General features: G+C 31.3%; 3 protein-coding genes across 3 annotated transcripts; 2 read left to right on the top strand and 1 right to left on the bottom strand.

Annotated features, from left to right (window-relative positions):
* Positions 1 to 46: 46 nt before the first annotated feature.
* Positions 47 to 2,226, top strand: LOC118051236 (uncharacterized protein At2g34160). The gene is made up of 5 exons (XM_035061850.2): positions 47 to 360; positions 802 to 850; positions 1,180 to 1,242; positions 1,335 to 1,399; positions 1,962 to 2,226. The coding sequence occupies exons 1-5, from the start codon at positions 229 to 231 to the stop codon at positions 2,052 to 2,054; spliced, it is 402 nt and encodes a 133-aa protein (XP_034917741.1). The 5' UTR covers positions 47 to 228; the 3' UTR covers positions 2,055 to 2,226.
* A 263-nt stretch (positions 2,227 to 2,489) lies between these two features.
* On the bottom strand, positions 2,490 to 5,790 carry LOC118051227 (adenine nucleotide transporter BT1, chloroplastic/mitochondrial). Its single transcript, XM_035061836.2, has 3 exons — positions 4,839 to 5,790; positions 3,306 to 3,467; positions 2,490 to 3,222 (listed from the first exon to the last, which is right to left on the bottom strand). The coding sequence occupies exons 1-3, from the start codon at positions 5,337 to 5,339 to the stop codon at positions 2,749 to 2,751; spliced, it is 1,137 nt and encodes a 378-aa protein (XP_034917727.1). The 5' UTR covers positions 5,340 to 5,790; the 3' UTR covers positions 2,490 to 2,748.
* A 13,483-nt stretch (positions 5,791 to 19,273) lies between these two features.
* Positions 19,274 to 20,093, top strand: LOC118051237 (EG45-like domain containing protein 2). The gene is made up of 3 exons (XM_035061851.2): positions 19,274 to 19,435; positions 19,532 to 19,811; positions 19,914 to 20,093. The coding sequence occupies exons 1-3, from the start codon at positions 19,327 to 19,329 to the stop codon at positions 19,918 to 19,920; spliced, it is 396 nt and encodes a 131-aa protein (XP_034917742.1). The 5' UTR covers positions 19,274 to 19,326; the 3' UTR covers positions 19,921 to 20,093.

Genomic DNA, 20,093 nt, shown 5'->3' with positions numbered 1-20,093 from the left:
AAAATCGGAAAGCAAACCCCTAGCAAAAAGCGGGGTAGCAGGAGGAGGAGATGCTTGGGTTAAGGGTTTTGAAGTATTTATAACATAAAATCCCTTTCTCGCCTTCATCTAGAAAGAAAGCAGGCAAGAGATAGCTAGCTAGAAAGAGAGAGAGTGGAGGAGATTAGAAAGTAGTGTTTTTCTCTGTTTAAAAGAAAGAAAGAAAGAAAAGAAGGAAAGCAGTCAGCAATGGAAGGAATCACAGAGGGTGTTACCAACTTAAACATCACAACAGCAGCAGATTCAGGCAATAACAAGAAGAACCGAATCCAAGTTTCTAACACCAAAAAACCTCTTTTCTTCTACGTTAATCTCGCCAAGGTAACTTAAAGAATCCAAACCCAAACCCCCCTTAATGTTTCGCTTCTCTTCTCATTTTTTTTTTGGATAAGCTAGATTTTTGTCTCTTATACGGGTTTAACGATCTACTTAGGGTTTTAAAGTTTAAGGGATTTGTTGCTATTATCCTGTTTTATTCGTTTTTCTTGACCTTTTCTGTTTAGGGTTTTTCTGTTCTTTTCTTTTTACGGGCCCTGTTTGGATGCTGGGAGAACTGTGGATGAGAAAACAAATGAAAAATGGAAGTTTGTGTATCTTATTATTGCGTTGAAGTTAATTAAAACATGGTTGTATCTTCTGAATTTGGTGGAGGGTTTTGTAATTCTTGGCTTGTTAGAGAAAGGGAAATGGTTTTAGTGACGTTATTATTTGTATTTGTGGACTGTTCTGTTTTTTAGCTATTTAATGGTTTATTTTTTGCAGAGGTACATGCAACAGCACAATGAAGTGGAGCTCTCTGCTCTTGGGATGGGTATTGTTTCTTTATCCGCTTGTTGATTTCATTTATTTATATATTTATTTCTCTTATGCATTTCTTGCCTGTTGAAATTATTTATCTGTGTTGCATTCCCTATCAAGTGCTGATTTAGCTAATTGTAAGTCAGGGGAGTTATTGCACAACTTGGCTGGGAGTCTGATTTAAATATACACTATTTAATCACAAAACATAAGATGGAAGTGCGGTGCAATGTAGTCATATGACCTCTCTTTTTTCTGAAAACTGAAGAAAAGTATTTTGGTGCCATATTTCTTGTTATTGTAGATTTTGAATATAATTTGATTTTTATGTTACATGTACAGCTATAGCCACTGTTGTTACCATTGCTGAGATCTTGAAGAATAATGGACTTGCTGTTGAGAAAAGTGAGATTTCTCTTCCTTTCTTACATCTCCCTTTATGATTCAAGCTGATGTTGAGAGCTTGATCACTTATTTTGTGTTGTGTGTATGCTTAGAGATCATGACTTCCACGGTTGACATGAGGGAAGAAACAGGAGGGCGTCCTGTTCCGAAAGCTAAGGTAAATCATCACATTGCCTTGTGTTGGACAACATTTGTCAGACATGCTGTTAGGATATACTTGCGGTGGCATGCAGAGGATGGAATCCTCCCAAAGAAAGATTTCCCCAACTTTGGAATTTTATCTGCACTGCTTTCTTTGGGAAACCTAGGATTTTAGCATAAATGTGTTTTTAAAGTAACAAAAACTGCTACTGTGCATGCTAGCATGCATTTTTAGGTTTGTTTAAGGAGGGGCATGATCCCAGGTTCAAATTAGAAGATGGAGGATGCAACATTGATGGGGTTTTGCCATGGACTCTCTTTTAATGGATGGCTTATTTCACCAAGTTCTACAGATACTAGGGGATCATATTAATCCAGAGATGTAGCTTATGGTTAAAATTTATCCAATCTAGCTATAATGTGAGGCCTCTGCAGAATCGTCCGTGGATGTGTGCATAGTCTTTGTACCCGTCTGAGCTAGCTGCTCCGCACTCTTTTTTGTCAATAACTAGGAATTTTTTGGATTTATTTCCTTTTCAAGAGTAAAAGACTGACAATCTGGATTCGTTTTCTTTCAGATTGAAATATTGCTAGGCAAGACAGAAAAGTTTGATGAGTTGATGGCTGCCGCTGCTGCAGAGGAAGCAGCAGATGCAGAGGAGCAGAGCTGAGCTTGAAATGATGAATTTAGCTTGTTCTCTTGAGTTCGTTTATTATGGACATATGTCACCCGCCTATCTTAGATTCGAAACTATCAATGTTTAGTTGCTGTGATGATATTTCTCTTAGGAGATTTTGTAAAAACAATGCGTTAGCAATATCAAAATTCAAATTTGTTTCCAAGTTCTTATATAGCCGATGGAGCATTCTCACGAGTCGCTCATGGTATGTTCGTTGCCATTCATTCAACTAACGGCCCAGAAGGTTATGAGAATCTTAACTGAGAACTTGAAGATATGCCCCAATTCACAGTTCCTCTTTAATGTCAAACAACAATTCACCATGCTACTCTCGTTTCTCATAGCAGGTTACCCAATTCCTAACTCGAAATCGTGTTTCAGTTGCAGAAAGAGGTGGAACTAGGTTAATCGACCAAGATTTCAGAGTAGCAATCGAATAATTTTCGCGTCCACTAACATTATTTAAAATGTAAATGTCCGATCAATTCAATAAAACCAGGAAAACAAAGGCGATGTATGTTTTCTAACCTCGCAAACAAGTTTATGGGACCGTTTCCTATATAAAAAAAAAATAAAATCAACGGGGACAAAAACCCAAGATATGTTAACTTGGTATAGATAAAAATGACTAAAACCTCAAATTTCCCTTCTGCTTAAGACAGAAACACAGGCTCATGTGCTCATTTTAAGTTTTTTCATCATCCTCTACAAGTATCCTTTTGCATGCTTCATAGCACATGAAAGATATCCCAGCAGCGGGAACCAACTTCATGCAACTGGGTCCCAGCCCTTTATATAACCCCTGGATACCTTCTTGTTCCAGTATGCAAGCTAGGGCATGGATCACATTCTTGTATACTTGTCTTCCGCTGAGAGCTCCTACCTGCATGTGCTTGCGAGCAACTTCAAGCGGGAAAGTTGCACTACTTGATATGGCACCAGCAGCAGATCCAATTAGAAGAGTTTCAATGTTGCCAATCTTCTCTTGCTTAAAATATTTTCGATAGGCTTTCCGTAATGTGTCGTAGGCAAAGTAATTTGTAGCGGCGTATGGAATAACTCCAATGAGGCTGGGAGCAAGACCTCTGTAGAGTTCTCCAGGGCCCTCCTCATGCAGTATTTTTAAGAATGCATGTACTATACCATTATAAACATCTCTCTGCAGAATACATCAGACGCCATGAGAAACTGAACAGCATCGGCACCCAAGATTTCAGTTTTTGTTCTAGGTTTTGCACATACCTGTATAGTTAATCGAGTCTTGACTAACTCAAGCGGATACATGCACAAAGTAGAGCTCACTCCAGCACAAGCACCGGCAATTAATGATGCAGGAATTGGAAGCTTGGGCTGCTCCCCCGGTGCAGGTGACAACTTCTTGTTTACCGTATCATATGCAAAAAGCTGCAGACACAGAAGCCAGTTACCTGTAAGATTATGTACCTGGAACTGGAATGTTGCTTAAAATATGCAGAAGTTGCAGAGCTTAATCATTCTTCTCTAATTAGAAATAAATGAGGGCAGAGGAGACTAAAAGGCATTGTTAATTAGTACAGTGAAGGTTCTACACTCCATGGCTACACAATACCCTTCTCACTCTTTCACTCTCTCACTCTCTACATAAAGAAAAGACAAGGACAGACAACTGCATGGATATGTAAGCTTTTAATTTAGACCGCTGAAGTTCGAATATTTAATTGGTTACCTTTCCAATCAATTACAGAAGATTTATTTGCTCACTCTCTCACTCTCTACATAAAGAAAAGACAAGGACAGACAACTGCATGGATATGTAAGCTTTTAATTTAGACCGCTGAAGTTCGAATATTTAATTGGTTACCTTTCCAATCAATCACAGAAGATTTATTTGCAGAAGTTCAGAATTACGATGGTCAACTACAGCCAAACTATGAGTATCCAGAAGCTCTGCCAACCTACAGGTAGACAACTGCCAATCTCCAGTCTCATTACAATCCACATAGGACTGACATCTAGCAGCCACTTCTTTAAAGCCCATTATTGAAAACAGAAGGTGGTTACTAACAGAGATTAGTTTGCCTGGAATTATTTTCTTAGGGGCAAAGTTGAACTGCCATCAATCAAAAGAGGTAGTCAAATTGGGCACCACTAACTAGCCTATACTCTTCTGATCAATTTTACCCTCATCCTAATGAATGAGCTCTAGTTGATGGCTATTAAAGATTTATAATGCACTTAAGAACTCATAAAAAATTAGTTCTTAAGTGCATTATAAATTGATCAGAAGTTGAACTTAAGTGCATTAAAGATTTATAATGCACTTAAGAACGATCATGGACATTCATGGTTCAACTACATAACATCATCAAAACATTACAGAGCTGAACCAAAAAGTTATCAATAGCCAGGCAGTTTGCAACCATACTAAAGCAGACAACCTAAGCTGTTCCGTGAAGCAATAATCGATGTTGACACTCAGACAAACATATAAACCATCAATGAACTAGAAGCAAACAAAAAGGATGACATCAAGAAAACAGAATCGCGGAATTTTCACAGTAATTCTTCAAAAAGAGAAGAACAACAAATGCCTACAGCAAGCACACAACTTCCTTCAGATCCTCAGATGCAAGACTGCAACGCACGAATCGGGCAGTACACAAAAATTGATGGACATCCAACAATAATAAAACCAATCAAGTAACCCAGCAAAACTCACACCAAACAATGAATTTAACCACGATAACATCTCTTTCACATTGAGTAAATCATAAGCAGAAGAGAAATTTTCATTACCTCAATGGCCTTGCTAGGCGCAACACGAATCACATTAACCAAATTGCCTCTGAACAACCCTTTCCATCCATCAGTCTGCATTATATTTTTAAAAACCTCGTTTGTACTATGTCCGCTACTCCCCACCATCAAATGAGTTCTAATAGTCTCCAAAGGAGCCACTGCAGTCCTTGAAATAGCACCAGCAATCCCTCCACTAATCAGCCTTCTTAACGAAGGATTTTTAACCTTAATCTTCAACTTAAGCCCACCTTTCTTTTTCTTCAAAACCCCCTCCTCCTCTTGAAAACCAACAAAGGACAAGTACTTAACATACAAATCATTGTACAAAGATTTTAAGTTGCTGTTGTCCCCCACACCCATTTGATTAACACTAGCAAAAAGACCTCCTTTAGGGAGATACTGCACATCCTGAACGTTACCCCATTGAGACCCCAAACAGGCAACCGAGAAAAACACATCTCTACTATCATCAAACAACTGGTTTCCACCCCTACCCATGAATCAAAACCTTTTCAACAACTTCTTATGCTTTAATGAATACCCAAAATCCCAAACCAGATGTTTTAGACATGAAAAAATTGGAATTTGAGCGAATGGGAACCTAAAAAATCCATTTTTGAAAACTGGATATGAGGTAGAATTGCAAAAAAAAAAAAAAAAAATTCCGAGAGGGAGAAGTAGCGGGGAAAACAAGAGAAGGGAAAAAAAAGGGTAAGAACTTTGAGCAAGAAATAAAGTTAAAATGTTATTAGAAAGAGAGAGAAGAGGGGTTGGTGAATCTCTCTCTCTCTCTCTTTCTCTGCAAAATCTGGTGTGCTTGGTTGTTATATATACAAGTATATGTATAGCATGGATTTTCAAGGTGGTTTGGCGGAGTTGAGTTTAGGTTTTTGTGTTGGGGAAGACTGTTGTCTTAGGAAGTGTCTTTCTATTCAAAGATTTTTGAGTTTTTTTTTCTATGGTTTTGTCATTTATAGGCTTTTTGGTGTTTTGTGAATTTCTGAGGATATTTACTTTGGACCATTCAAATGTTTTTAATTAACAGAATTTGGTTTTGATTTAGTAAATTACTATATTTAATAATTCTTAGAAAGAAAACAGGTTGCGCTTAAATGAAGAAAGTGTTAAGTATTTTTATGCAAATTAATTACCAGCATTACATGATTATTAAATCCAATTTAATAATTAATTTAAGACAAAACTTAAGTAACATGTCAAATAAATTAATATGAATGAATATATTATTTTTAAAATAAAAATTTTAAAACAACTAAAATTATTAATGAAGTTTTCAGATTTTAATTAAATTGATTGAATCACAAATCAAACTGAACTTATGATCAAATTATATCTAAATGATTCTAGTCATGCTTGAGTCGATCCATAACGTTGTATACTATACAAAGTGTAATAACTAGACCTCAACTACAATAAAGGTTACTTCCATTTTTTCTAGGGCATTATTTTAGTTTTGGTAATTTTATTTTTGTTTTTAATTGTTATAGTAATCTCACATATTTTTGTGTATATTAGATAAAAAAAAAGTTGTTTCCTAATGTTTTGGTAATTCATTAGATTTTTTTTATTTCATGATCTAATGTTTGGTACTTGGAAAAAAAAAACTCCCAATAATCACTAAAATCATGTTTAGTTAATATTTCAAAATACATGTAAATGTATAAAAAAAAGATGTTTGATTGAAAATGGATATAAAACTATAAAAATATAAAATAAAATATATTTTTAAAAATAATTTTATAATGAATTTCTTCGCTTTCAAACACACAGAGTAAAAACACGTGTCCCATCCAAAATAGTAACAATGTATAACCTTTGCTTTCCATTAATGTGCACCTTTGGATTAGAGAGCATCATTGCCTGACTCTAAGGTCAGATGGCCATTTACACACACACACACACTACTTGCACTATTTGATTAGTTTCAAGTAAAACAATTAAAAAAAAAAAAAAAAACAATTTATTGTCTTTACGGTAACATCGTGTCTTTTAAAAACAAATAATTTTTTTTACTTTAAATTATTTTTTAAGGTTTTTTATTAATTATTTTGATGTACCTGTATTAAAGATTAGTTTTTTGAAAAATTAAAAAAAATAATATTATTTTAATGTATTCCAAATACAAAAAATACTTTAAAAAACACAACTAATACCACAATAATAAACACTATATCTTTATATATTATGCCATAAAAGAAGCCAAATCAAACTTGGTTTAAGGGTGTTTGAGAATATAATAATAATTGTTTTTTAAAGTGTTTTTTGATAAAATAATGTTTATTCTTTAAAAAAATATTTTTGATACCAACACATCAAAACAATCAAAAAACATAAAAATATTTAAAAATATAATAAAAAAATAAAAAATCTTAAATATTGAAAACTACAATATCAATCACGTTTCCAAACACTATTTATCCTTGGTTAAAAACAATTTGCAATGATTACATAAAGAATGAAGGGGTCTAGCGTTCACATTTAAAAAAAGAAGGGACCTATTTAAAAAATTTTCATGACCTAGAAAAAGGTCCAATGAAAAGTTGATAAATGAACAGTGCATTAAATAATAGCAAGGAGACCACAAACCCAACAGAATAAAGGCCCCTCCCTGCTTGATGAACTCTTGCAAGTTGCTTCCGGCACCTGATACCAAGGCATTTGATAGAGTGCCGGGGAAAAAAAAAATTGCATTATGTGTGTAACATATATTATTTATTATGTGAGTGATGATTGTTAAAGAATAATATAAATTTTATCTTGAAATTTTATCTAACAGTTTAAGTTATTGTGTTGAAATGGTTTTTTAATATGATATCAGAGCTTTGATGATTAAATGGTTTTAAGTTCGATTCTTACTCTCTCTATTTATTTGATAAAAATTAAATATAAGATAATGTGGGTCTGTGTAAGTTTCAAGCTCAAAGACTTTCACTTAAGAGGGTGTGTTAGAGAATAATATAAATCATATCCTGAAACCTGACATAACAACTTAAATTATTAGATTGAGATGATTTTTGATAATGATGGCTGGTTTTAAAAAAAAGAATTTGATATCAAAATACATAAATTAACAAAAAAATATCCCTATTAAAATGAGGAAGAAGTAGACTTAAATAATTCTACTAGTAAATTTCATCCTTTATATTTTTTAAACCCATCACCACTTCATTTTTAAATCTTATTCTTTTAAATTCCTTAACTTTATACCAAACACACACTAATAAGTTAGTTTCAAAATGTAAAGGAAAAAAAAGAGAGTATAAAATTCACTGATAACACGAATCCTTAGATTCAATAATTTTGTGGAAAGAAAGTATATATGGTTTTTCTTAAACCAAAGTTTTTTATACAAGTGGACATATAGTTAAACAGTCATGCATCGATGACTTGCTTCTATTAAATAAATTCGAGTCTAATTGATTACAATTTATTTATTAATTTTCTAACGTGGAAGAGCTACTCCCATCAGTCCAAAAGCTACAATTACCTTCTGACGAATAAAAAAAATTATCAGTGTATTTTGGAGTTGCTCGATAGTATAATAATGATTATTTAAAAAAAAAATTAAAATTTATTTTTAATATTAATATATTAAAATAATTTAAAAATATTAAAATAAAAAATAATATAATTTTTTTTTTAAAAATTTTCATAAAAAACCAGGTTATATAAACAACATACATTCCACCTTGCCAGTTGCCGTCCTTGCCACCAGCAACCCTGCTTGCTCAAGCCTGTGTTTATTCCGACTCTCGACATATGCTCTCTATGCTTTTGTTTTTTATTTTTGATTATCACAAGAAATATTTTTGATGTTCAACATATATATGTTGCATAGTGTAGTGTCCTAAAAAAATGCAACGCCAATATACGGGAGTATAGATACCTGTTTACTGTTAGAAAACATGGAAATTACACAGCCAAAACTTTCTTTTTATTATTATTAATGTGGATGTCTGGGTCAGCTTGCATGTACCTTGACTAATTTCACGAGCCCTGAAGTTAATGACCATGTAAGTTTCTAATTGCCTTAAGATTTGTGAGACTAGAACTGGTGATATTTAGAAAAAACCTAGGATCAGACCAGTTGAACTACAGCTCTTAGAAGCAAACTTAACGCTAAAAATTGCTAATATTACATGTTGTTGAGTCACCTGTCGTGGAATCAAAGACTAATAATCAAACTCAGTGTAATAGTTAAACTACATCCATCAAGAGCAAATCTAACACAAAAACTTGTTAATATTACATGTTGTTGAGCCTCTTGTCATGAGATCAAAGACTGATGATCAAACTCAGCATAAGAGTTAATAACCTTATTATAAATTATTTACTCATCTAATTTATTGTATCTATAGTTAATGATTTATTTATATCTTTAAATAATAAAATTTAATTTATTTTGTTTCTTCTATTACTCTTTATTACCTTCATTTTATTTCCTTAAAAATAGTTTAAAAAAAAACTACATAAGTATTTTAAAAAAATATAGTTTCAATATTATATTTTTTCATATGAAATTGAAAATCAGAGTGGTTCATCTCTAAATTATTTTTGTAGTATTATTTAAAATTAAATTCTATTTGAAATTCAATTCATAACACTTAAAAGAATTCCAAACGTGCTAACTTTAGCATAGAAGCTGTGAGTCTCTTACATTTATTATGATGCAATATAGATTAATAATTTTCTTATTTTTACTGTATCATAGCATGTCAAAACATTATAGTGCTAGGATGGGCTTGATTATGGAACATAACAATGAAAAGAACAGCAACTTTAGTTTTGGCCCAGAGCAAGTCAATAAGCTCTCTCTTTACCATATAAAGAAGCAACCCACCTTTTCCTGTAATTATAAAACCCCATCCGATAATCATTCCGAGACAAGACCTGAGTTATAAATTAAAAAATTCAACCCCTAAAAAATTATTTTTTAAAATAAATCAAAATAATATTATTTTAATAAAAAAAACAGAAAGCTGAGAATCAAGTTATGATCGAGTCAGATCCAAGTTGAACAGGTTATTTAATCGGTCTATGTTTTTTATTGAATTTTTTTTCCAACTCGAACTAGTTCATGTCCCGGATCAGTTAAAACCCGAGCCCGCCTGCGATTCAGTCCAGGTTTTAAAAAGTTCTTCCATGAAAATACTTTGATGGGTTTGAGACCAAATGCAATGCATGTCTCCGAAGCTTCAAATGCAGAACCCTAAATTGAATACTAATGGGCCAGCTGCACCTTTGGATTAGAGAGCATCATTGCCTGACTCTAAGGTCAGATGGCCATTTACACACACACACACACTACTTGCACTATTTGATTAGTTTCAAGTAAAACAATTAAAACAAAAAAAAAACAATTTATTGTCTTTACGGTAACATCGTGTCTTTTAAAAACAAATAAATTTTTTACTTTAAATTATTTTTTAAGGTTTTATTAATTATTTTTGATGTAACCTATATTAAAGATTAGTTTTGAAAAATTAAAAAAAATAATATTATTTTAATGTATTTTCTAGTAAAAAAATACTTTAAAAAACACAACTAATACCACAATAATAAACACTATATCTTTATATATTATGCCATAAAAGAAGCCAAATCACACTTGGTTTAAGGGTGTTTGGGAATATAATAATAATTGTTTTTTAAAGTGTTTTTTGATAAAATAATGTTTATCTTTTAAAAAATATTTTTTGATACCAACACATCAAAACAATTTAAAAACATAAAAATATAATAAAAAATAAAAAATAAAAAATCTTAAATATTGAAAACTACAATATCAATCACGTTTCCAAACACTATTTATCCTTGGTTAATAACAATTTGCGCAATGATTACATTAAAGAATGAAGGGGTTTCTTAGCGTTCACATTTTAAAAAAAGAAGGGACCTAATTTAAAAAATTTTCATGACCTAGAAAAAGGTCCAATGAAAAGTTGATAAAATGAAACAGTGCATTAAATAATAGCAAGGAGACCACAAACCCAACAGAATAAAGGCCCCTCCCTGCTTGATGAGCTCTTGCAAGTTGCTTCCAGCACCTGATACCAAGGCATTTGATAGAGTGCCGGGGAAAAAAAAAAATTGCATTATGTGTGTAACATATATTATTTATTACGGGAGTGATGATTGTTAAAGAATAATATAAATTATATTTTTAAAATTTTATCTAACAGTTTAAGTTATTGAATTGAGATAATTTTTTAATATGATATCAGAGCTTTTGATGATTAAATGGTTTTAAGTTCCGATTCTTACTCTCTCTATTTATTTGATAAAAATTAAATATAAGATAATGTGAGTCTGTGCAAGTTTCAAGTTCAAAAAACTTTCACTTAAAGAGGGTGTGTTAGAAAATAATATAAATTATATCCTGGAATCTGACATAACAACTTAAATTATTAAATTGAGATGGTTTTTAATAATGATGGCTGGTTTTTAAAAAAAGAAATTGATATCAAAATACATAAATTAACGTTAAAAATATCCCTATTAAAATGAGAAAGAAGTAAGACTTAAATAATTCTACTAGTAAATTTCATCCTCTATATTTTTTAAACCCATCACCACTTCATTTTTAAATCTTATTCTTTTAAATTCCTTAACTTTCTATACCAAACACAAACCAATAAGTTAGTTTCAAAATGTAAAGGAAAAAAAAGAGAGTATAAAATTCACTGATAACACGAATCCTTAGATTCAAGAATTTTGTGGAAAGAAAAGTATATATGGTTTTTTCTTAAACCAAAGTTTTTTTATACCAGTGGACATATAGATAAACAGTCATGCATCGATGACTGCTTCTATTAAATAAAATTCGAGTCTAATTGATTACAATTTATTTATTAATTTTGTAACGTGGAAGAGCTACTCCCATCAGTCCAAAAGCTACAATTACCTTCTGATGAATAAAAAAAATTATCAGTGTATTTGGAGTTGCTCAATAGATATAATAATGATTATTTAAAAAAAATTAAAATTTATTTTTAATATTAACATATTAAAACGATTTAAAAAAATATTAAAATAAAAATTATTTTGAAAACTTTTTTAAAATTTTCATAAAAAACCAGGTTATATAAAAGTATAAAACCACATACATTCCACCTTGCCAGTTGCCATCAGTTGCCATCCTTGCCACCAGCAACCCTGCTTGCTCAAGCCTGTGTTTATTCCGACTCTCGACGTATGCTCTCTATGCTTTTGTTTTTTTATTTTTGATTATCACAAGAAATATTTTTTGATGTTTCAACATATATATGTTGCATAGTGTAGTGTCCTAAAAAATGCAACGCCAATATACGGGAGTATAGATACCTGTTTACTGTTAGAAAACATGGAAATTACACAGCCAAAACTTTCTTTTTATTATTATTAACGTGGATGTCTGGGTCAGCTTGCATGCACCTTGACTAATTTCATGAGCCCTGAAGTTAATGACCATGTAAGTTTCTAATTGCCTTAAGATTTGTGAGACTAGAACTGGTGATATTCAGAGAAAATTTAGGGTCAGACCAGTTGAACTAACACCCTTTTAGGAGCAAACCCTAACACTAAAAATTGCTAATATTACATGTTGTTGAGTCTCCTGTCATGGAATCAAAGACTAATAATCAAACTCAGCGTAATAGTTAAACTACATCCTTCAAGAGCAAATCTAACACAAAAACTTGTTAATATTACATGTTGTTGAGCCTCTTGTCATGAGATCAAAGACTTGATGATCAAAACTCAGCATAAGAGTTATTAACCTTATTATAAATTATTTACTCATTCTAATTTATTGTATCTATAGTTAATGATTTATTTTATATTTTTAAATAATAAAATTTAATTTATTTTGTTTCTTCTATTACTCTTATTACCTTCATTTTATTTCCTTAAAAATCTTTTTTAAAAAAACTACATAAGTATTTTAAAAAAATATAGTTTTAATATTATATTTTTTCATATGAAATTGAAAATCAGAGTGGTTCATCTCTAAGTTAATTTTTGTAGTATTATTTTAAAATTAAATTCTATTTGAAATTCAATTCATAACACTTAAAAGAATTCCAAACGTGCTAACTTTAGCATAGAAGCTGTGAGTCTCTTACATTTATTATGATGCAATATAGATTAATAATTTTCTTATTTTTTACTGTATCATAGCATGTCAAAACATTATAGTGCTAGGATGGGCTTGATTATGGAAACATAACAATGAAAAGAACAGCAACTTTAGTTTTGGCCCAGAGCAAGTCAATAAGCTCTCTCTTTTACCATATAAAGAAGCAACCCACCTTTTCCTGTAATTATAAAACCCCATCCGATAATCATTCCGAGACAAGACCTGAGTTATAAATTAAAAAAAATTCAACCCCTAAAAAAATTATTTTTTAAAATAAATCAAAATAATATTATTTTAATAAAAAAACAGAAAGCTGAGAATCAAGTTATGATCGAGTCAGATCCAAGTTGAACAGGTTATTTAATCGGTCTATGTTTTTTATTGAATTTTTTTTCCAACTCGAACTAGTTCATGTCCCGGATCAGTTAAAAACCCGAGCCCTCCTGCGATTCAGTTCCAGGTTTTTAAAAAGTTCTTCCATGAAAAATACTTTGATGGGTTTGAGACCAAATGCAATGCATGTCTCCGAAGCTTCAAATGCAGAACCCCTAAATTGAATACTAATTGTTCCAGCTGCACCTTTGGATTAGAGAGCATCATTGCCTGACTCTAAGGTCAGATGGCCATTTACACACACACACACACTACTTGCACTATTTGATTAGTTTCAAAGTAAAACAATTAAAACAAAAAAAAACAACAATTTATTGTCTTTACGGTAACATCGTGTCTTTTTTAAAAACAAATAAATTTTTTACTTTAAATTATTTTTTAAGGTTTTTATTAATTATTTTGATGTACCTATATTAAAGATTAGTTTTGAAAAATTAAAAAAATAATATTATTTAATGTATTTTCTTAGTAAAAAATACTTTAAAAAACACAACTAATACCACAATAATAAACACTATATCTTTATATATATTATGCCATAAAAGAAGCCAAATCACACTTGGTTTAAGGGTGTTTGGGAATATAATAATAATTGTTTTAAAGTGTTTTTTTGATAAAATAATGTTTATCTTTTAAAAAAATATTTTTAGATACCAACACATCAAAACAATTTAAAAACATAAAAATATAATAAAAAATAAAAAATAAAAAAATTCTTAAATATTGAAAACTACAATATCAATCACGTTTCCAAACACTATTTATCCTTGGTTAATAACAATTTGCAATGATTACATAAAGAATGAAGGGGTCTAGCGTTCACATTTAAAAAAAGAAGGGACCTATTTAAAAAAATTTTCATGACCTAGAAAAAGGTCCAATGAAAAGTTGATAAAATGAACAGTGCATTAAATAATAGCAAGGAGAACCACAAAACCAACAGAATAAAGGCCCCTCCCTGCTTTGATGAGCTCTTGCAAGTTGCTTCCAGCACCTGATACCAAGGCATTTGATAGAGTGCCGGGGAAAAAAAAAGAAATTGCATTATGTGTGTAACATATATTATTTATTACGGGAGTGATGATTGTTAAAGAATAATATAAATTATATTTTAAAATTTTATCTAACAGTTTAAGTTATTGAATTGAGATAATTTTTTAATATGATATCAGAGCTTTGATTGATTAAATGGTTTTTTAATTCGATTCTTACTCTCTCTATTTATTTTGATAAAAATTAAATATAAGATAAGTGAGTCTGTGCAAGTTTCAAGTTCAAAAAACTTTCACTTAAGAGGGTGTGTGTTAGAAAATAATATAAATTATATCCTGGAATCTGACATAACAACTTAAATTATTAAATTGAGATGGTTTTTAATAATGATGGCTGGTTTTAAAAAAGAAATTGATATCAAAAATACATAAATTAACGTAAAAAATATCCCTATTAAAATGAGAAAGAAGTAAGACTTAAATAATTTCTACTAGTAAATTTCATCCTCTATATTTTTTAAACCCATCACCACTTCATTTTTTAAATCTTATTCTTTTAAATTCCTTAACTTTATACCAAACACAAACCAATAAGTTAGTTTCAAAATGTAAAGGAAAAAAAAGAGAGTATAAAATTCACTGATAACACGAATCCTTAGATTCAAGAATTTTGTGGAAAGAAAGTATATATGGTTTTTCTTAAACCAAAGTTTTTTATACCAGTGGACATATAGATAAACAGTCATGCATCGATGACTTGCTTCTATTAAATAAATTCGAGTCTAATTGATTACAATTTATTTATTAATTTTTGTAACGTGGAAGAGCTACTCCCATCAGTCCAAAAGCTACAATTACCTTCTGATGAATAAAAAAAAATTATCAGTGTATTTTGGAGTTGCTCAATAGTATAATAATGATTATTTAAAAAAAATATTAAAATTTATTTTTAATATTAACATATTAAAACGATTTAAAAATATTAAAATAAAAATTATTTTGAAAACTTTTTAAAATTTTCATAAAAAACCAGGTTATATAAAGTATAAACCACATACATTCCACCTTGCCAGTTGCCATCAGTTGCCATCCTTGCCACCAGCAACCCTGCTTGCTCAAGCCTGTGTTTATTCCGACTCTCGACGTATGCTCTCTATGCTTTTGTTTTTTATTTTTGATTATCACAAGAAATATTTTTGATGTTCAACATATATATGTTGCATAGTGTAGTGTCCTAAAAAATGCAACGCCAATATACGGGAGTATAGATACCTGTTTACTGTTAGAAAACATGGAAATTACACAGCCAAAACTTTCTTTTTATTATTATTAACGTGGATGTCTGGGTCAGCTTGCATGCACCTTGACTAATTTCATGAGCCCTGAAGTTAATGACCATGTAAGTTTCTAATTGCCTTAAGATTTGTGAGACTAGAACTGGTGATATTCAGAGAAAATTTAGGGTCAGACCAGTTGAACTACACCTTTTAGGAGCAAACCTAACACTAAAAATTGCTAATATTACATGTTGTTGAGTCTCCTGTCATGGAATCAAAGACTAATAATCAAACTCAGCGTAATAGTTAAACTACATCCTTCAAGAGCAAATCTAACACAAAAACTTGTTAATATTACATGTTGTTGAGCCTCTTGTCATGAGATCAAAGACTGATGATCAAACTCAGCATAAGAGTTATTAACCTTATTATAAATTATTTACTCATCTAATTTATTGTATTTCTATAGTTAATGATTTATTTATATTTTTTAAATAATAAAATTTAATTTATTTTGTTTCTTCTATTACTCTTATTACCTTCATTTTATTTCCTTAAAAATCTTTTTTTAAAAAAACTAACATAACAGTATTTAAAAAAATATAGTTTTAATATTATATTTTTTCATATGAAATTGAAAATCAGAGTGGTTCATCTCTTAAATTATTTTTGTAGTATTATTTAAAATTAAATTCTATTTGAAATTCAATTCATAACACTTAAAAGAATTCCAAACGTGCTAACTTTAGCATAGAAGCTGTGAGTCTCTTACATTTATTATGATGCAATATAGATTAATAATTTTTCTTATTTTTACTGTATCATAGCATGTCAAAACATTATAGTGCTAGGATGGGCTTGATTATGGAAACATAACAATGAAAAGAACAGCAACTTCAGTTTTTGTCCCAGAGCAAGTCAATAAGCTCTCGCAACCCACCTTTTCCTGTAATTATAAAACCCGATCCGGTGGTCATTCCGAGACAAGACCTGAGTTATAAGTTAAAAAATTCAACCTCTAAAAAATTATTTTTTAAAATAAATCAAAATAATATTATTTTAATAAAAAAAATAAAAAGCTGAGAATCAAGTTATGATCGAATCAGATCCAAGTTGAACAGGTCATTTAATCGGTCTATGTTTTTTATTGATTTTTTTTCCAACTCGAACTAGTTCATGTCTCAGATCAGCTAAAACCCGAGCCCGCCTGCTATTCAGTCCAGGTTTTAAAAAGATCTTCCATGAAAATACTTTGATGGGTTTGAGACCAAATGCAATGCATGTCTCCGAAGCTTCAAATGCAGAACCCTAAATTGAATACTAATGGGCCACCTGCAACCATTCTTTCACCTCAGTCGAGGATAATAACAAATAAAGCCGCCCAGACATAAACAAATGCACGTCTTAGGTTCTTAGCCATTGACCTAAAAACAAAACAGAAATGGATGATCTTCATCCTTTTCTTATTAATTTCCACCAATTAGGAACAGTATTCATGCAGGGAATTAGGCTTTTTTGCTAAACTCTAGATAATCTTCTATATTATCATCAAAAGATTTTCTCAAAGATATGTTCTCATGTTGTTTCCATGTCGAGTTCGAATTGAAGAAAAGTTAGGTGAAGGAAATGTTACTGTGCGTTACTAGCTCTAGATAAACTTCGGTATTAATATTAGAATTCTTCCTGAATAATCTTATTACTTTGCCATCTCGAGTTTAGTACAAGAAAAGTTTGGAGAAATATTTTTTTATATAAATATATATTAACTAATGAAGACCTTATCAGGAAGACACCTCCTTCAATAATAGAAAAGTTGGAGGGTTTTTTTTAACACAATTAAAAAAAATAAAAATAAAGTAACACAATTCAATTCCTGAATAAAGTTTTTTTTCACGTGTCGCAAATGCCATATCAGGCACATGAGTCATTTGAAATTTAACTCTAGAGACCATTTTCTTTCCCTGTATCTCCTTTTCCAATCCTCTCTCATTCTTTTTCTCCACAGTCACCCTCCCCCCCACCCTCTCTCTAGCCCTAGATTGGTCCCCCCCCCACCACAACGACTCCTCATTTTTCTAGCCAAAACAATTGTAGTGTGTTCGTAAACTAGTTTGTAGATGATATTTACATGAGAGATATCATCAAAATTTATAGACCATAATATAGATTTTCTAGTCCAAAATTAAATACAAATTAATTTTATTATAGATGATGAATGCTAATTGATTCTTAATGCATACATATATATATATATATATATATATATATATATATAAATAATTACTTGATATGGAAAGCTCGAAAAGCAAAAATGAATTATCTGTAAAGGTGTCAGATGAAATGAACATATTATAGACTAACACTATGCTTAATTTTTATCATGGTGGACTTCAAGAGGTTGGAGATATTAAGTGTCTTAAAGTGACATTAATAAAAGATGAGATTGCTTATAGTGGGAGTGTTAAGGATGCTAGTCCATCGACGAGCATCCTAGGTCCATCCATGAGTTATGATTATATTGTTCCTCCTCACACCTGCATGGGTATTATAGACCTTTTCTCGAGTTGGACGAGTTGGGGTGATGCTCCAGACCTATCAACGAGTGCTTCGGGCTCATCCACGAGTGCTTCAGGTCCTTTTATGAGTTGAGATGAATATTAGATATAGTTACATGTTATTATATATTATGATAATTATGAATAGATGTATAATTAGTTTAATTTTAATAAAATATTATGTTAATTGTCATTCTAATTTTATTACTTATGATTTGAAGATGATATGTGCTATTTATATGAATTGTGATTTGATATTAGGAAATTAGCTATTTGAATTGTATGAATTGCTTCTTCTTTATTTTTGGAAAAGAGTTCATGACAGAAGAATTGTCTCAAAATCAGTCTGTCAGAGGAGTCGCAAATCGTCTATGCAATTCGAGTGTCGTAATTAGCATCTGCAACACGCGAGTAGCAAATAAAATTTTTGGTAATAAAGTTGCAGATAGTATTTATAACTCGCGTGTTGTAAATGTAAAGTACAACTCTATTAACCATGCTAAATTCTTAAATAATATTTTAAATGTGTTCACTAAATTTCGTGGATAGAGACTATCGATCATTAAAAACAAATTTTTATTTATTTATTTATTTGTCACACATGCATGTTGGGGCTTGTAAAGTCAAAATTGGATAGCTGCCACTTGTAGCCTTCCTCTCCGTTTCTATAAGAAGGAAAACCAACGTATGCAACCACTAGCTGATCATGACAGTCCATGACTATAGATCTCAGTGGATGAACGCAGCTGCTTTAGGGAAACAACGGTTTATGAACTTTTTAGTAGTATAAATAGTTAGATGCCATGCCGGTCGTTGATTCAGATTCTTACAATGTAATTAAATGGAATTAAAAAAGAAAATATTATGCCGCCTTGAAGTTTATAAATTGAATTCAATGATATTTTCATATACTTAATGGATACAATAGTTGATTAATTAATAAATATATTGTATTTTATATAAAAAAAAATAGTATGAAAGAACATTTAATCAACTAATATGAGAAAGTGATTCATATTATCACTAGGCCGGCCCAGCTCACTTTCAAAAGGTGGGGGTGGGGTATAAATAGGGCGATTGGGTGGGCAATTACTAATCAAGCAAAGTTCAAAGTTCCTCTCCCTCTCTCTAACCATGGCACGTATGGCCATAGCGATTGTAGCCATGAGCTTTCTCAGCTATGAAGCAGGCATTGTTCTTGGGGACATTGGCACTGCTACTTCGTATAATCCTCCCTATCTACGTGAGTAAATGCATGTTTCATGTTTTCCCTTTACTAGTTCTTGTCTGAAAGTTCCTTCAAGCTTTGCTTTGTCTGATGGGATATATTTTTGTGCAGCTACCAAGTGTCATGGCAATCGACAGGATCAATTCCCACCGGGAAACTTGTTTGTTTCTGTGAGTGAAGGTTTGTGGGACAATGGCGCTGCCTGTGGAAGGCGTTACAGGTTGCGGTGCCTCAGTGGAAAAAACAGGCCGTGCAAGGAGGAGACTATTGATGTTAGGGTGGTGGATTTCTGCAGAAAATCACCATGCCCTTCTACTATTCTCTTGTCAAGTGACGCCTTTTCTGCTGTATCACACTCTCCATCCGCAAAAATCAATGTTGAATACATCCAGTATGTATCTTCTCCTGTCCTTCTGTACTCGTAAATGCTCCCTCTTTTTTTTTTTTTTCTTTTCATTTTCTTTTTCACTTACATCATATCTTTTTCCTGCAGGATATGATGGTACGATCGAGATATGTTGCTGAACTGTATCAAGCAATCCGATTGATAGAAGCGAGGGGGAAATGGTGTTTCTGATGTTAAAAGTTTTTTTACATAAGTTTGTACTTGAGTTCTCATTATTCCATGCTGTAGTATGAATATCTATCTCCAATAAAATCTTGATTAGACGGA

Source organism: Populus alba, chromosome 18, assembly GCF_005239225.2.
Source record: "Populus alba chromosome 18, ASM523922v2, whole genome shotgun sequence".
Classification (NCBI taxonomy): Eukaryota; Viridiplantae; Streptophyta; class Magnoliopsida; order Malpighiales; family Salicaceae; genus Populus; species Populus alba.
The sequence above is the reverse complement of the archived record's forward strand: the minus strand, read 5'-3'. Positions and strand labels throughout refer to the sequence as shown.

What these genes read in the sequence shown, in the direction of transcription:
- LOC118051236 (XM_035061850.2), top strand. Translation starts at nt 229, where the DNA reads ATGGAAGGAATCACAGAGGGTGTTACCAACTTAAACATCACAACAGCA. An exon ending in TCTACGTTAATCTCGCCAAG is followed by an intron (nt 361 to 801) that starts GTAACTTAAAGA and finishes TATTTTTTGCAG; the next exon opens with AGGTACATGCAACAGCACAA. An exon ending in TGGACTTGCTGTTGAGAAAA is followed by an intron (nt 1,243 to 1,334) that starts GTGAGATTTCTC and finishes GTGTATGCTTAG; the next exon opens with AGATCATGACTTCCACGGTT.
- LOC118051227 (XM_035061836.2), bottom strand. Translation starts at nt 5,339, where the DNA reads ATGGGTAGGGGTGGAAACCAGTTGTTTGATGATAGTAGAGATGTGTTT. An exon ending in CGCCTAGCAAGGCCATTGAG is followed by an intron (nt 3,468 to 4,838) that starts GTAATGAAAATT and finishes CTGTGTCTGCAG; the next exon opens with CTTTTTGCATATGATACGGT. An exon ending in AGACTCGATTAACTATACAG is followed by an intron (nt 3,223 to 3,305) that starts GTATGTGCAAAA and finishes TGTATTCTGCAG; the next exon opens with AGAGATGTTTATAATGGTAT.
- LOC118051237 (XM_035061851.2), top strand. Translation starts at nt 19,327, where the DNA reads ATGGCACGTATGGCCATAGCGATTGTAGCCATGAGCTTTCTCAGCTAT. An exon ending in GTATAATCCTCCCTATCTAC is followed by an intron (nt 19,436 to 19,531) that starts GTGAGTAAATGC and finishes ATTTTTGTGCAG; the next exon opens with CTACCAAGTGTCATGGCAAT.